This window comes from Brachycentrus maculatus, unplaced genomic scaffold, assembly GCF_059751285.1.
Source record: "Brachycentrus maculatus isolate JH-2025_06_01 unplaced genomic scaffold, ASM5975128v1 h1tg000166l, whole genome shotgun sequence".
Lineage (NCBI taxonomy): Eukaryota > Metazoa > Arthropoda > Insecta > Trichoptera > Brachycentridae > Brachycentrus > Brachycentrus maculatus.
Window position 1 is genome coordinate 452,960 of NW_028280919.1, and position 17,988 is coordinate 470,947.

The window sequence follows — 17,988 nt, forward strand, 5'->3', positions numbered from 1 at the left end:
TGTTACAGTTTCCATCCCCAAAGACAACCTCCTTATAACAACCATTGCGGAAAGAACAACGGAGGGTGTTCTCATATGTGCCTTCCTAATCGATCTTCCTTTACTTGCCACTGCCCTTTGGGAAACACTATAGGCAGTGATGGGTATGTTACGCCTTAATTTTCATCAACGTCATAGTTTTATATACGTATTTTTTAATGTTATTGCAACTAATTTCATATTCCTCCTATTAAAGGCATACCTGTGAAGACTCGGCCGAAAAACTTCTGCTATTTGCTCGAAAACGTGAAATTAGGATAAAATATTTAGAGTCTCGCAAACCTGAGACCAACATTGACATGGTAAATATCTCACACTGCTCTATCAAATTAACTCTCAATTGTTTTCTCAATGATCATCCAATACATTACTATCTTAAAATCTGTACTTATCTCACACATTATGTTCTTGTACAGGTAATTCCTTTGAACGGAGTCAAATCAGTTTCTTCTTTGGCCTGGGATCAGTTGACCAATTCAATATTTTGGGCCGACATTGAAAAATATACCATCAACCGCGCTTCTCTGAATGGCAGTCAACAATCTGTTATTGTCAGTACCAGCATATGTAAGTATATAGATAATCTTTCACAGTACCTATATGCATATCCATCAACTTTTTCTCCATTTTATACATACTCAGTATAATAATACCTGTTTTATTTTATTTTACAGCAAATGCGACTGGACTGGCATATGATTGGATAACAGACAAATTGTATTGGACAGACGAAGGTACAAAACGCATTGAAGCCTGCGTTGCTGATGGCAGTATGAGGACTGTTCTTATTTGGGATCAGATTGACAAACCGAGGGATATTGTTGTTGATCCTTTAGGTAATTATTTCACATAATTCATTTGGTTATTCTACCTTAAAGAACTCGCACTTATTTACAGTGTACAACTTGCGCCACCTAGTATGACTTTGGGTTTTGGACTCCAATTGCCCTGGTCATTCCTTTGATCCTCTTCTAAAGCATCTAATATTCCCCCTTTCACATATAGCCATAATGTCCTTCACCCTGAGCTCCTCAATCGCATTATCTGCATCCCATCAAACATATTCCACTCTAAAATTGAGTTGAACACCGTGTCGATTAAATGTGGTTCCCTATGCACCGCTTGCATCCGGATAGGGACCATTAGAATTTATTTTATCCTTTCACCGTATTTCAAATTGGTTGTGACATCTTACTCCTGTAAATATTTGGACATTTGTACTCCAAATAGGATAAAGCTTTGAACTATTTTGAATTTGTCTATAGGTGGATTAATGTTCTGGTCCGATTGGGGTAAAACACCCAGCATCAACAGCGCCTACATGGATGGATCTAATCGGAAGAAAATCATTTACACCGGAATCATATCTCCACAAAGTCTAGCTCTGGATTACAGCAGAGGACGAATATATTGGTCGGACATTGGCGCACAACGCATTGAAAATGCCAAATTTGACGGCACTGATAGAGTTATCATAATCGGTAAGATAGTTTTCCAAACAGCTTTCTTTCAATCATTATTTACCCTGGAAATATCTGTGTTGTCTTTTAAACAATTTTTTTATTTAATTTGTGCCATTAAGTTTATTTCACCAATGGCTTTCAAAATGTAAAGTAATCAAATATCATGATACCACATCATAACATACAAGTTAAATGGTTACAACATTTTACTTAAAATTTAGTGTCTTTTCCCTCCCGATGCAACACAGATCGCTCTTATACAAAGAGCATAGTTTTGAAGAATGTTTTGAAAATTATAATTTATCAATAATTTTTTTCATGATTTTATTTTAGAACTAGATGAACCACACCCTGTTGGCCTGGATATTTATGGAGAAGATTTATTCTGGACCGATTGGAAAACTAAATCCATTCACTCTGCTAACAAAGTCAATGGGAAAGGACTAAAAACCTTGTTTACTAATTCTATGGTGCTCAACGATGTTCAAGTGTTCCATAAGGACAGAAAGATGGGCATCAACAGATGCGGAAAAAACAATGGTGGCTGCTCTCACCTTTGTCTTCTGAAACCCCAAGGGTTCTCTTGCAGATGTCCTATCGGTGTTAAACTTGGAGTAAGACGATTTGTTTTTTCATATTGACTACAATGTACAATAATACAGACTTTGTATTTTTTTTTTTAATATCATGTTTCAGTCCTCCCTCAATATTTCCAATTTTGCATATTTATTCATGTATTTTGTTACTGTTATTTCTTTACAAATCTCTCAGAATATAATGATCAACCTCATATTTAGATCAAAATAAGTCCTTAATGGAGCATGGACCAGTGATACGGGCAATCAAATTAAATAACAACTTTCAAAACAATTGTTACTTCAATTTGTATTTTTAATCAAATTATTGAAAGCTAATCATGCCAATCAGTGAACAAATTTAATTAGATATTGCGTATTTCTAGCTCCTGATATATTTGACATAAAAAATTATGCTTTAAAAAAATATAGACCGAAAAAAAAGTAACAAATACCATCCCAATTGAGTAGCTGAAAAAATAACAGTACCCATTAGCCTCATGTCCAGTATGATCAATTATTTTGAAAAAATAGGACTCATAGTGACATCTGTAGACTTATTTGAGTATTACACAAATTAAATTTTAATCAACTATACCTATTTATTTTGACAACACTAATAGTTGAAAATTACTTGAACCCGCTTTCAGTTTTATGTAGGGAAAATTCCCTACAATTAAATAATTGAGATTAAATATATTTTTATTTTTGATTAATTACTTATGTTAACTGTAAGTATAAAAAAAAACTCACTGCTTGCATATAGTTTAGCCCGCAAGAACCCATGCAATTGATTGCAGAAGAATGGCCGAGTGTAGTCTTGCTATTTGTGATCTTTCCAGAAAGGTTACTTCTGGAAATATGGATTACTGTTCTTGTTGATTGGGAAATAAATTGAACTGGTGATTCTCTTCCGTGTTCTGTCTTGAAGTATTCCTGGGGCTCGATAGCAAAACACTTACCTAATTGGTTTTGAGTTCAAAACTAGTATATTTACGCCAATAAGCATTAGCTGAAACAAAATTGAGTATGTTCAGAAAATGGTTGTACCTGATTGTATCTGTCCTGCTGAAAATGCAACTTGACATAAAGGTGAAGAAAAAAATTCTTCAAACAAACCACTTTGATAAGTTTTACGGCATCCAGGCATTCTACAAGAACACAATCTTTGGGCTATCAAGATATTGTAAGAAAGTCACCAATTCAAATTATTTCTCAATTCACAGGCAAGTAAATTCTCATGTCCTTGAACAAGATGATAATTATCCGGTATTTATTTATCTATCATATCATTCAAGTATGTATGGCTTTTACTTAATTTATTGTATATGTTTAAAGGATGACAAGAGGACTTGTGCCAATGGACCTACCAATTTCCTAATATTCGCCCATCGAGTTGACATCAGACAAATATCTTTAGATGTCCCTTATATTATCGATGTGGTTCTGCCGTTGCCTCGCCTCAAAAATGCTTTAGCTGTGGACGTCGACAGAAAATCTGGTAAATATATGTGACTACTTTTGACTAGGTTTCTCAAAATAACAATTTGTCAGTGATAGAACAGCATATACATATGCATCAAATAATCTTTGTCAAAAGGTTCTCTCTATTTATAAATAATTTTAGGTGAAATTTATTGGACTGATACTGCGGAAGATATTATTCACAAGGCCACTCCGGATGGCAAGAAAGTCTCAGCAGTTATAACTACCGGCCTCCATACGGCAGATGGAATTGTTATCGATTCTACCGGAAGAAAGGTAATTCAAAGCTTTTATCTTGGTTTCCATATTTGAATTCAAATCATCCTCTCTATCAAATTATATAAATACATAATATAATAAGCTGTATTTAGAATACAAATATATTTTTTCACGAGTACTGTTAATGATAAAATACAAATTAGCTCCTACTGCAGGTTGAGTCATTGACTTAGAATGGATTTTTTTGTCGATAATTCCTTTTTCTTCTATCCCTTATCCACACCCATTGGTAAATAAAGCATGATCATATAAAAACAGTGTTTTGTTAAATATTTGAAGGAAAGGTGTTTATCCCCGCGGTTCAGGTACCAACTCAGGATAATATTAAATTGAAATCCTCTAAGAATCGAACCCGGGACCTCCAGCACGTTAGCCAAACGTGCTGACCACTACAAAGGCAGAGGGTTTTCAAATGTTTACCATGATTTTATCATCTCAATATTGTAACAATCATTTCTTAATTTTTTTACAGCTGTATTGGACTGATGCGGGAAGAAACAGTATCGAAGTAGCTGAGCTAGATGGAACAAACAGAAAATTACTTATCTGGAATGGATTAGGTAAACTGCTGAAATTAAACAGATTATTCTTATCCTTTGTTAATATATCTCCGAATGTATTATAAAACGTATAAACATTTTAGATTCACCTAGAGCCATCACTTTGCACTATCACAAAGGAATAATGTTCTGGTCAGATTGGGGAAGACACGCTAGGATTGAACAGGCTGATATGGACGGACAAAACAGGTTATTATTTTTGTAATAAAATAATTTTATAATATATTTAAAATATTTTACCCTTTTTTAGGTGAACGCTATTATAGATGCATTAAAAAATTTGCAAATCGGAATGCATAAATTTAGTTGTAATAAGTGAGCCTGTCATGCAGTGGTCAATGCAACATCGACCAGCTACTGATAAAAATATGATTGTTTTTACCTACTGTTTAAATTTACATACCTAAACAATTGAAATTGAAAAAATATCATAGAATTTTCTCTAAAATCTGTTTTTTTTTACTTATATCTTAGAAAAATTGTCATCGGTGACAACTTGGTTTGGCCAAATGGATTAGCGATTGACCGTCCGGCAGGTCGTCTTTACTGGAACGATGCCAAACGACTGACTATAGAGTCGTCTGACCTGGCCGGAAAGGACAGAAAGGTGGTCTTGAAGGATGTCCCCTATCCGTACGGCCTAGTGGTAGTCGGGTCACACGTGTACTGGACGGATTGGAAGACGGAGGCCTTGCACAGAGCTGACAAGCGGAACGGAAGCGAGCGGACAATCATCAGAGAGAAACTGGAAGGACTGATGGACGTGAGATCTGTGCAGGTTTGTTAGATTATTACATCTTCATTTGCACCAACAATATACAAAGTATAGCCTACATTTACATATTTTACCCTCTCGTACATATTTTTAAAAAGGTTTTAAAAATCTGTAGTGTAGAACTCATGCAGGTAATTAATTAGACCCAGAAACAAGTTTTTTTTTTTTTTAAAGAATTTAAAAAGAGCCACATATTACGCTAATTTGTATTTGAGGAAGCATGATATAGAATTTTTATCATAATGTTACATTTTTATCATAATGTTAATAAATTACATGTATTGGTAAAATAAAATATATTTCTTTATTCTTATATGACAAAACAATATATGTAATTAATATGGAAAATGTTACAATTTACTGCACAAATTATAATAATATAAAACAAACAGATTTCATGGAAATCTTCAAAACACTCTGGGCACAATGGTACTTTGTTACTTCGTTCTGAAAATGCAACAAGTTTTCTTCCTACAGACGTTTTTTATAGAACTATTTTGGAACTCGGCAAACAAATTTGTAAGATAAGTACTTTTTTTCAACAATTGGGCAGCACTTTTAATATCGCAATATTTAAGACTTCATATTAGGGCTTAAGTAGGGAGGGTTAAATTAAAATAAATAAACAATAATACTTTGTTTTTAGTACTCATCTTTTATTTAATTTAGCATTGACCATAAGCTTACTTACCAATAACATTTTTTAAATTCCAGGCTGACAATATAGCGGAGAACGCCTGCGGACGTAACAACGGTGGCTGTTCGCATCTGTGTTTGCGATCTCCAGTCGGGTACACTTGCACCTGCCCTACCGGGACTCTGTTCGCAAACAACCCTTCCAACTCTAGCAATATCTCCCTCACCGAGTGCCAGCCTCACCCTTCCAACTTCTTGGTGTTTGCGACGAGGACCACGCTGGCCAGAGTGTCACTCGACACCCCCGAACTCTGGGACGTTTCTCTTCCCGTGACGGATATACAGAACGCCATCGCCGTGGACTTTAGCTGGGAAAAGAGACTGATATTTTATTCAGACGTCAATGCGAATGTCATAAGGTTGGTATCTTGCGCTTTGATAAAACACTAAAAATGGCTTACTTGGGAACATGAACGTTTAGATTACAATAACGATTTTGTTTCATCCATAACATCACCAGTGAAATTCCAAAATGGAAAACTTAAAATGAATTAAGCGAGACGCTTGTACTTAATTCATCATTTTTACTTTAACCCATTGAATGATGAGTTTCAGTGAATATTTTATTTGGAAAAAGGGCTGGTTTTTATATTTCTGATAGTTAAATAAAACATTATTGCAAGGCATTAAATAACAATATGTTCCAGTTTTGTTTTTTTTTTTATTTTTGTGTTTATTGACAATTTTTAGCTTCTTTTAAAACTGATCTTAGTTACAAAATGGTTTTCATTTATTATTTATAGCCCATAACTCCATTATAATCTACTCCTACCGCCGTTACTATGGTAAAATCAGAGGTATTTCTTAGCCATGGTGCCCGTATTAGGTACAGGAAAATCCACAAAGGCTTACTTTTTTTGCCCGTATGTGGTACGGAAAATCGGGCAAAAGGTTAAACCTTTTTGGTTGCGTAAATGTTATGTGTTTTGAGAAAATGCAAAGAAGACTACATAAAAATTTATGGCATTTCCCTTTCAAAGATGCTAGACATTCCTTTAAAGGATAAAATCAACTCTTTTCTCCTTTGGAACATTAACATCTGTTTTTGAATCTTACAATGTTTTACTATGTAGCAGGTAGCCCCGTTTATTTTAAAGTACATTTTATGAATGACTTTTTCAATGATATGTATGGTTGATTTACAGGAGTGTGAATATGTTGAATAATTCCGACACCAAAACGATTGTATCAGAAAATTTGGAGACACCCAATGGACTCGGAGTAGATTGGATAGCCAACAATATTTACTGGACTGATAATGATCACAAGGTTACTTTTGGATTTTATTCTAATGTATAAACTTATCATAACATAGTGTCGTTACAAAAATTGCTGTAGATGTATCGAATTCTTATATTTAATTCTTCTTATCTGATTAGGTTCTCGAGGTTGCAAGATTAGACGGGTCGTGCAGGAAGACGCTCATCAAAAAGGGTCTCGACGAACCGAGGGCATTGGCTGTATTCCCCAGAAAAGGGTGAGAACTAAAATATATTGTGTATTCTGAAAGAGGTCTGGAATCCAATGTCATGAATCATCACTTTTTTTGTCACATATATTGTGGTTTTATTTTCTATTCTCGGGTCGCTATTTTTGTTTCTACCGTGCTACTAACATTCCAGTTTCCTTATTTTTTCCTCATAAAGTGATTATTTAAAGAGTAATTTTATTTCACATTAAAAAAAAATATATTCTTACATCCACTTTCTATACATTTGTTTTATTTTTCAGATATATTTACTGGACCGATTGGGGTGACGTTCCCAGAATAGAACGCGCCATGCTGGATGGTTCCCAAAGGAAAATTATGATTAACACGGATCTCGGTTTCCCTAATGGCTTAGCGTTGGATTACAAAGCAAAGCGATTGTACTGGGCTGATGCACTGAAAGATCGCATCGAAACGGCCGACTTACATGGTGGTAACAGAGTCCAACTGGTACCCGAAGCTACCCATCCTTTTGGATTGACTCAGGTAATAAAAGCTCAATTGCTTATTCATAAATTGATCTATGGTAATCTCTTAAAATAGATTCATCTTTATATTTTTGACCTTTCTGCTAATAAGTGAAGTAACCATTGCTTTTTTATCTTTTATTTCTTTTCCATACAGCGGTAATTTCCTTCAGTCGTTAGTATTCCATCACTGCACTGGTACTTCGCTCCTTGACTCAATAATTTAGAACACAAAACTGATCACCTAGAGGTCTTTATAATTAGCGAACAAGTGGTGATCAGATGTAGTGCCTTAGCACCATTGGGTGCAGATAGGGGTAAAAGTTATCACATTTGTTTGTTTTAGTTTGGCGATCACATCTATTGGACGGATTGGTTCAAAAAGTCGGTCATGAGGGCTCATAAAACCACCGGCAAAAACGTGACCGCCATCAAGACAGACTTGGAGGTGGTGATGGAGATCAAGGCCGTATCTGCGGAGCGGCAGAAGGGTTGGAATCCTTGCCGGGAAAACAACGGAGGCTGCTCCCACCTGTGTCTCTTCAGCGGAGAAAATTACACATGCGCTTGTCCCGACATCCCGGACGAAAGGATCTGCATTACAGGTAGATATAGAGTTACATAGACCTCCTTTTCCTCTTACTAAGTGCTGATGGTCGTGGGTACCCAGATGTCTGGGACCCATTTTACCCTAGTTCTGAACCATGTTAACACATTTCGGACAGTTGTTTTTTACTTCTACGGACTGCTGGCGATGGGATTTGATAATTGTATACGTATAGTTAAGACCTTAATATAGAGATTGGTACATAATATTCTTATAAAAACAATAAATAATTCCCTTTTTTCTGACTTTGAAATGTAAAAATTCCCTTCCAGTCGACCAAACGGGTAGAAATATCTTTCCCGTCCTTACAGTGCTAAAAATGCGCTGTTTGAGGAAGATCTCCTTTATTACAGTTTAAATGTCACATATTGTTCTTCTTCTTCTTCTTGGTGTAGGCCTTGTGGCCTGTTTTTAAGAAGGATTAGCCTCCTGCGATGTTGATTCCCAGCTGTCGATCCATCTCTTTAGTGGTCTGCCCGGGAGTCGTCTACCTTGGGGTTTGCCGTACAGTGCAATGTGGGGGAGTCTGGACGGTTCCATTCTGCTCACATGCGCATACCATTGTCTCCTTTGTTGCTTTCCCACCTAATGACATCTTCGATCTTGCATATATCCCTTATCCTGGCATTCCTTATTCTGTCTCTTGCCAGATATGCTTCTTAGGGTGGTGACTTACCGGAGCATTTCGTCGTAACGTAACGTCGTAACATCGCTCGCGGAGAGCATCTGAAACTATGGACGGAGCTCTCGGCTCGCTGTACTGATTATACGAATGCTCGCATCGTAATGTGTTACGTTACGACCAAATGGCTCCGGTCAGTCACCACCCTTAAAGTCTTCTTTTCTGACACTCTAAACACATTGTTACACGCAACATATAATACTTTTGATAAACAAATTGCCTTTTTTCATTCTAGTTCCCGATCACTGGGTTTCCATGGTCCGCCCTGGTTCCGTTGCCGCACCTGACGAGTACGACCAAGAGAAGGAGTATGACGACACATTCATGATTGATAGCTTCTTCAATGTGAGCATACCCGTGAAGCCGCCCATGAGGAAGGAATCAATACCCATGCCCATTGTCATAATGGGGCTAGTTACCAGCTTCATCGTTCTGATTGTCGTCTTCGTAGCAGTTTGCCGTAAGTATTATTGCTCTAAAAATCTCAAAAATCCACACCCCACAACTGCTCACTTTCCCTTTCAAAAATGATCACAATATCTATCTGATACAGTGCCTTATGCGGCGTTATGTTCGGCTAGGGGGCAGATAAAAGTGTAATATTGCTGAATCACCATTTCATACATTTTCCAGAATATGGTACAAGGAATATTTTTGGCTAATTAATTACCTTCGCCTCACAACCACAGGGGTAGCCAGAGAGAAGAACGCCACACCAATCTATCTTTGCAAACAATCTTCGCCTCTTCCGCATTCATGCATCTCCTTATACATACCCGCCGATTATTCCGACTCCTGACCTGACCACTTTCGAGTATTAGAAATACTCGATCATGCCAAGTTTTCCTCAGTCTTCTTCTCTTTCTGTATCCAACTACATTCGCCTCATAAGTTATTTCTACACTCATTCTATCCACATGCCCACACCACCTTAACACACCTTTCTTAACATTATTAATAATGCTTATCTCAGTCTTCCATTATTTCCTTATACCACCTTTCAAACATGTATCATACATCATTTTGCCGCACATTTGTCTTATAAGAATTTATGTAATTTTTATTTTTAGTATTGTGCTATAAAAAACAGCAAACTGATCAGAAGGAATACAATTCGAGAGGCAGGCGGGTGATTTCTTTCCCCAATCCAAACTACAACTGCAATACGGACAGGAATGGGGCTAATGTCGGAAGTGGGGAACGGCGAAGGAATAACCGCTTCCCAATATTCAAATACGACCGTTCACAGGTACGTCTTTTGCATTCCTAACAGTAGGGTTTTTTCACAAAATCGTGATAACATTTTTAAAAATTTGAACTTTTGATTTGTATTTTTACTATCCTAATCATATTAACCTATATTAATTTATTTATTTTGTTTTTTATTTTTTTTCATATTCATAATTACAAAATAAAATAATCCTCACTGAGTTTTCCCATGCCGATGGCAAAATGACAGGACAGGATGATAATATCAGAAACAAAGCAAATGGAGAGAGTTTTGCCAAATCCAACAGTATTATATTGCACAGACAAAATACAATTATGACATCTTCAAAACTTTTTTATTTCAAAATATTATAAAAAAATATACCGCTATGATAATAATTTATAAAGCCCCGTTGATATTAATTGGTTTGTAACATTGTTGTATGTAATTTTTGTTGATTTTATTATTACCTGTAATGTTTCAAATGTAACAAGTGAAATATTCATCAGCCGTGTTTGTTTGCTATTTTTGTTAAATTTTGACTAAATATTCTCGAAAAAGGTATCCAGCCGAAGTGCAATTTGTAATAATAATAAAAAACAGCAAACAAACTAATGTATCGGTGCGAAGCCAACCTTGTTTCATATGAGTAAATTGTTTTGTTTTGAAACGTGACAGGAAAGGGTGACCAATGTGTACTCGCCGGAAGGGACCAGCCTGATTCCAGCCCCGTCGACCACGCACACTCCGAGCTCGTCCCACTGCACCGTCACCCCCGAGTCGCATCCCTCCCCGCAACACGACGGGTTCGACTCCATCGCGCTCAACCCCATCGGCTGAACGGCTACCCGGCCCCCCGGCCCCCCTCTCCGCAGCTCCCCGGGAGAGCTGACCAATCCGGATAGCGAGAAACAGACTATACTACGGAATATGTAAAAAAATTACGCTTTATCGCGGTCATCTCGACAAACTACCTAAATTAAATCAAACGGGAGAAAAGTTAACATCGGTAAAGGCAAACATTTCGTTTTCATTACAAAAAAGTGATGAAAGATACGGCAGCTCATTTTACTTATAAAAAAAGTAAATACATCGTTTTCATTCTTAAAAGAAAATAGACACAATATCACTTTGATTTGAACATATTTACGTAAAACTTCATAAATCATTTGTATATACATAGTTTTGTATAAGGTAAACCTAATATGATTGTTACTTCTATATACTGTAGGTACAGGGTTTAGATCTTTTTTTCACAAATGGAGAATTTAATTTGGTGGCTATTTCAATACGATAACTTGCAGTCGCGTAATTTTGGTAATATTGAGAAATAGTCGAATGTTACATAAGTAATCTAGGAACCCGCTCGATATGTTATTGTAAGTGATAACTAAATAGATGAATATTGTTGTCGGGGTCTGTTGACATATAAGCGCGTATGTATGTATGTTGATAAATTTGTAATACAGATCATTTTATAATTTCTCAACACGGAAATGATCTATTTTCTCCGTCGCGTCTCGAGATGGGAATGTATCTCTCGGATGTTGGGATGAAATGTTAATATAAGATATGGTACTTATCTTATACATTCATACATATCACATTGTTGATTTATTAACCGTAATATCGGCGGATGGAAAATGAACGCCGTCCCCGTTCCGACACGATCCAACAGCCTGCTGCAAATGTTTATGTAAATAGATTCAACTGTTATTTTGCGAGATTTATCATTTATAGCGATCCAAAACGGTCCCACCTTCAGGCTTACCAAATCCCACGTTGCTAAGATTGTAAAATTGCAATCTAATATTAACATATCTAGGCCGTTTTAAGTAATAAACTCATAACGTTTAATCTTGTTGAATTCTTTAACTACGCACATCGAGGGTGAATAATAACGTCTCTAAAGAAGACAGATATTCTGAGACAAATTATTATATTCATGTACTCAAATCCATTGAGTATTATAATAAAATAAATTGATTCTTTTTTTCTTTTGGCCTGGTATGTTTATCAGGCATGTCCTTGCCTAAATGTAACTGTAATGTGATGTTTAAGATATTTGATGTAAATAAATAGATACTATTAATATATTTATAACCACACATTTGTTCTGTTTTATAAAATAAAATATGTAAATATACGCAATATCTTAATCTCCTATGTAAAGCCCTCCAACTGAAAAAACATTTTTCTAATGTAATAGTTAAATTATTCAAAAATATTTGTGTTGTATAAATGACTAACTTTAAAGGTTTCATTTATAAAAATTAATTAACATATTAATGCTAGTTAATTCATTTTAAATCTTTTAGGATAATAATAATGATGGAATTATGATGGAAAAAAGTACTTATCAGTAAAAATCAGTTGGAGTGCTTTACTTAGGACAAATCAATTTTTTTGTTAACAATAAAATATAGAATATTTTATCAATTCCGAATTTGTAATATAATAAAGAAACTTTGAATTTCTCAAATTTCACTTATCACTTTTATTATTTTATTCTTGAGCAGCCAAAATTTATATCTGATTCATTTTCTGATCTTCCAATTCCTTCCGGATTTGTGAGAAATATAAATTGAATTGTTTCTAATAAAATGGATGGATTAACGGATCATTCTGATACATTCAGAATCTAAATAATAAGCTATTAGTAAGGAGTAGCAGAGTTCAAATAAATAGTTCTGTCACAACCGGACGATATCGAGTTGTCTGAGTTTTACAATATTAAAGTAACATTATTATAATATGATATTCTCAATGCCAAATTAAAGTATTATGTACTTAAGGTCTCCATATGTTTTCATTTGAAAGTGTTGTGAACTGATTTTATAAATACAGACGGAATAAATAAATTAGTAAACCGAGAAGTATGTAAAAGTCGTTGTGTAATGAACTGTTTAGGATTTATGCTGAAAAAACATCCCCTTCCGAAAACAGGACTGCTTATTATTATGTTATTATAATGTATGTATGGGAGTGTGTATGTATGATAAAAAGAGAAATTTAGTTCTCTGTCTGAATTATAAGTTTTGAAGTGATCTCAAACACTTACGGGAACCCAGTGCGAGTATCAAAAGACATTTTATTAAACAAGTAGATAAGATTATAATCTGCTGTAGAAGATAGTAAAGTTGAGTTTTCATTTGGTGAATGAGGCTGTGACTGTAAAAAAAAAAAGATTTATTTTTTCTTAATTATTTTCAATAACGAAAAACTTTATTTAAAAATTAAAACACCCTTATATTACTGTTCCAATAAACTACTTAATGATCAATTATTGTATTGTTATTAAGGTTTGAAGACATTGTACGAATAATAACATTTTTGGGATGTACAAATTAGCCAATGTCCGAAAGTCGAAGACCACCTGTGTTGATTTTGTAATGCGGGAAAAATAAAGCATAATTATTTTTAATTAAATATACGAGTTATGAATTATAAAATAGTTACTTTCTTCAATGTAATATAAACACCCGATAGCGATCTCACAAGGTTTTCATTTCCTCAATGACAATATTTCATTTTTGTAGACTAAAATTAGTTTTGGAAGTATATTTTTATATTACGTACTTGAGATTGTATACATACTGAATCTGTTTAACATACTGATTGCATATTTGTGGATGCATTATTTTAAAAATAAAATTGTATATTCACATCATTTTTTCTTTTTAAAATGCATTATATTTTTAAATAAGTGATGTTTTGAAGAATGTAATATATTATTTATGTATTATAATGATGTGTCTATGTACATTAATAATAATTGGTATATCAGCTCAACTAAAATAACTTTTAATAACTACTTTCTTAGTTCATTATAAAAATTATTTATTTTATACTTTTGTTTCAAACATCTGTTATAGATTATAGATAATTGAGAAATAACAAGACGCGTTTCCATATTTTATATATTTTTTTTAATTTACGTAATTGTCTTTTTTAAATTGTAGTCTATAACAAGTACATACTTGAATTATTGAAATAGCTGCTCTAATAATTATATTTCTGCATTAACCAGATTTCCATAATTATCTCACTACTTAAAATTAATTACTTATAGCACAAAAATGTAGTTTTTAATTGTAGGTAATAAATTAAATTATTTAATTTCTATATTTTCGATTTTTTTTAAATGCACTGAATAAAATGAAAGCATCATAATTACTCGAAAAATAAAAACACTAGTAATAAATTCTTAAAATAATTATTCTTTTGTTATTTCAAATAATTGAAATTCTTAAAATAATTATTCTCTTGTTATTTCAAATAATTGAATTGAAGAGTTTTTTTTTCTTTTTATGTATTTTGCTTTTATTTTGGAATTCATGACAAAATATTACTATGATAATTATTTGGTACCTACACAAACAAACTAAAATACCGTAGAGAAAAAATTAAATACTTTTGGAAATAATTATTGTATGTACATCATTTCAATTGAAAAAATTGTGATTTATTTTGAATTTTTTCTGAATATTGTGCATGCTCTTTTTGTAAATGGGGAATACAAAATAAAAACGATTGAGTAATTTTTTTAAACATAATTTTATTCATAGTATAGGTGCCAGCAAAATATGTTTCATAAAATTGAGAGTTTGAAGCAAGGAGCTGCTAAGTATCGGTGTTCTTGCTCAGGGGACCGTATAGTGTCATAATTGCATCTCAAACGATAGTTAGTTTGCTATGTTAAGGATGAAGTTGTGACAAGGCTCGTTGCTGGAAACTTTCTGTAGCATTTTGTCACAATTATTATGGTTGTGTGACAGGCAGTCGGCAGTTTAGCCTACTTCAAACCCGAGGGTTTGATTGGTAAACAAAACCTAGCAAATTTATACAACCGGAATTTTTATGTCCGGTTGTATGAACACGCTATGTGACTGATATAATTTTTAATATTTATTACCGTTCAATACACACTGTGTAACGAAATTAATTGTTTATCCATAGAAGATGAATTCATTGTAGGTAATAGGTACGCAGAAAACATAAGTATTTCTATGGTGCCAAGTAAAAAAAGTTGAAAATAATTTAAAATGGCAAACAAAAGTTTCTAAAAACTTTCTTAAACAAACAAGAACAATCTCAACAAGTCCATTGTTCAATATTTTTATAATAAATACTGAAATTTGTATAGATATTCAGCAAATAATTGGTCTAAATGTATGTATTTTTATAAGATTTAAGTATTTCGCTAAACATTAAATTTGGTTTGTGACACTACACACACACACACACACATATACATTTTTATATATATAATTATATATATTTAATCTAACATTATATATTTTATTTTGTACAATTTTTCATGTTTAATAAATATTTTTAGCACAATACATAATTCCTTCAGGAGTAACAATTTTGTTATTTTTTTATTAAATCCTATGTTTGGAAAATATTATATAATACTTATTTTAGTAATATTTGGATTGTTTAATTTGTCAGGATATGTCAAATATTCACATAATGAATGTTGGTAAAATGATTAATTTATAATACTATCCCGTGTCTGCATGATGTTTCATTCTTGTAAATTAATATGTAAACAAGTCTAGCGGTGAACAAATGAGTCATATAATATTATTAAATGGAATGATCTGTGATAGTTGTCATCTTAAGAAGAACTCGTGGTATCGGCTAATAGAATGTAAATGCTCATTTGTGCACTGCTCGATTTTCTTGAGCCAAATGTATGAATCATTCGACACTTTAGTGCTGCCTCCAGTGAAGTACTCGGATGGTTATTGAATAAAATTTTATTTTAAATGTTTTGAAGTATTATTATTTGTCAAAGCAAATTCATACACCCTGAACCCCCAAAAATGTATATTTTTTAAGGAAAAATATCCTGAGCATACTGTGAAAATTCAACGAGTATCATTTTGAAAGTAGGTATCTAAAAGTAATACAATGTATAATACATATCGCTCACTCCTTTCAAGAACGTCATAAATAAAAAAAAACTTGATTTTTCAGGAGAGCGTTTTTAATATTTAAAAATATAATACAATGTATTACAAATAAATATCAAGCCACTTATTGAACTTTTTACTGTGCAACAGATCTTTTTAGGTAAAACCTGAAGGTTTTTTCTCCATTTGAAAACATTTAGTATATTAAATAAAAATCATTTAACAAAACCTTTTCTTCAAAATGCAAAAACAACACTTTCTGCCCTGTAGCGGGTAAATAGTAAGTTAAAAATATGCCTCTTTTGCTGGGATATAGTACATTTTCTGGGCATTCCGAAAACTGTCGTTCGTTACGTTCGTGACGTTCTTGAAAGGAGTGAGCGATATATGTACATATAAGTTGGCCATAATGAAACTACATACGGAGACATTTGAATGATACATTGCTTCAAGTTTGCAGTTCAAAATATACAGTTACCAATCTTTCTGTATTTAATAACGAATAAAATATTATTTTAAAAATAATAAATAATTTTTAAAAATAATTAAGATTAATTTTTCCAAAACAAAAGATGAAACTATAAAGTAATACGTAGCAAAAATAATACGCCATAATAAATCAAACTTGTCTATTTTATCAACTAAATGCGATACAAAAGTGTTGCTAGCTGCACTTAAAATATCCTAAAATACATGTGATCAAGTTAATAAAAACACAATTTTAGCTTTCTTTTTTAACATAATTGGAATTATTTTTTTTTATAATATAGTGTAACAGTGAAACTGAATATAGCAATAAAAATAAATAGACATTCCAAGTATTTTGATGAGATTTAAGTATTTTTGTATAGATAAATCTAATACTAAAAAAAACTCTTGACAAGTCTTTCTCGCTGACAAAAAAATGAATAAAAGTATTTAAATTTTCAGTTATTGTAGAGGTGCATTTGCAAGACAGAAAATTTTAGATTTAATCTGGTTACTATGGAAAACGTGGGTTTTGAGTTTAAATCAAGATCAAGAAGTTGAGAACACATTTAGGGATAATGACCTCTGTGAGCTGGAGGAACAACCAAAGAGAAACAATTCAAATTTATTTGACAGGTAACACCATAAGAAGTATTACCAACCTTGGTGGAGCAAAAATGATGTTAGATGTTGAATGTGCTAGAAAGAAAAAGAAATACCCAGCCCATTGCTCTGACAGCTGTTATCCACTTAAATGTTATACATCCTGACATGGCTTCACTTTTTGTGAATTGGCACACTGCAATTGAGTACATATATCACTCATTGGCTTAACCTCAAATAACATGTAAACAGCCTGTGGTAAAATCCATAGAAATTGTCACAATACAGAAAAAGTTATGAAGATGTAGTAATTCAATATATTAAAGTCAAATATTTCTACCTTTGGAGTATAAGAAATAAAAATTAAGGAGTGTCCATTAAAAGAAGTTTGCATATCGATAGCTTACTAAGTCCATAAACCCTCTTTGGGTTATACCAGCGATCCAGATTTTGCTTAATTATTTCTTAATTTCTAGTGTGAAATGGAAAGTTTTATCATAAGTAGTATAAAATTCTGTTTAAGATACACGTATGAATATCTTTATGCATAAAAGAAGGAAAAACAATAAAATAAAAATTATGACTAGATTTTTTGCACCAAAAAAATGCAAGTAATTTAACATAACTTTGTCCATGACTGCCATTTTACCCTACATGAATTCAGAT

General features: G+C 33.1%; 1 protein-coding gene across 1 annotated transcript in view; it reads left to right on the plus strand.

Moving 5' to 3' along the window:
* The window catches only part of Lrp4 (LDL receptor related protein 4), a 43,128-nt gene extending 29,615 nt beyond the window's left edge, over positions 1-13,513 (plus strand). Inside the window, exons 14-32 of the mRNA XM_088261802.1 lie at positions 9-143; positions 236-341; positions 456-606; positions 714-875; positions 1,305-1,520; positions 1,836-2,116; positions 3,416-3,578; positions 3,705-3,838; positions 4,314-4,401; positions 4,485-4,590; positions 4,876-5,179; positions 5,891-6,231; positions 7,018-7,141; positions 7,252-7,349; positions 7,604-7,847; positions 8,175-8,433; positions 9,353-9,577; positions 10,188-10,366; positions 11,006-13,513. Coding sequence (XP_088117928.1) covers positions 9-143; positions 236-341; positions 456-606; positions 714-875; positions 1,305-1,520; positions 1,836-2,116; positions 3,416-3,578; positions 3,705-3,838; positions 4,314-4,401; positions 4,485-4,590; positions 4,876-5,179; positions 5,891-6,231; positions 7,018-7,141; positions 7,252-7,349; positions 7,604-7,847; positions 8,175-8,433; positions 9,353-9,577; positions 10,188-10,366; positions 11,006-11,167 — 3,478 coding nt within the window. The 3' untranslated portion in view covers positions 11,168-13,513. The remainder of the gene's footprint in view (positions 1-8; positions 144-235; positions 342-455; positions 607-713; positions 876-1,304; positions 1,521-1,835; positions 2,117-3,415; positions 3,579-3,704; positions 3,839-4,313; positions 4,402-4,484; positions 4,591-4,875; positions 5,180-5,890; positions 6,232-7,017; positions 7,142-7,251; positions 7,350-7,603; positions 7,848-8,174; positions 8,434-9,352; positions 9,578-10,187; positions 10,367-11,005) is intronic.
* Positions 13,514-17,988: the final 4,475 nt, after the last annotated feature.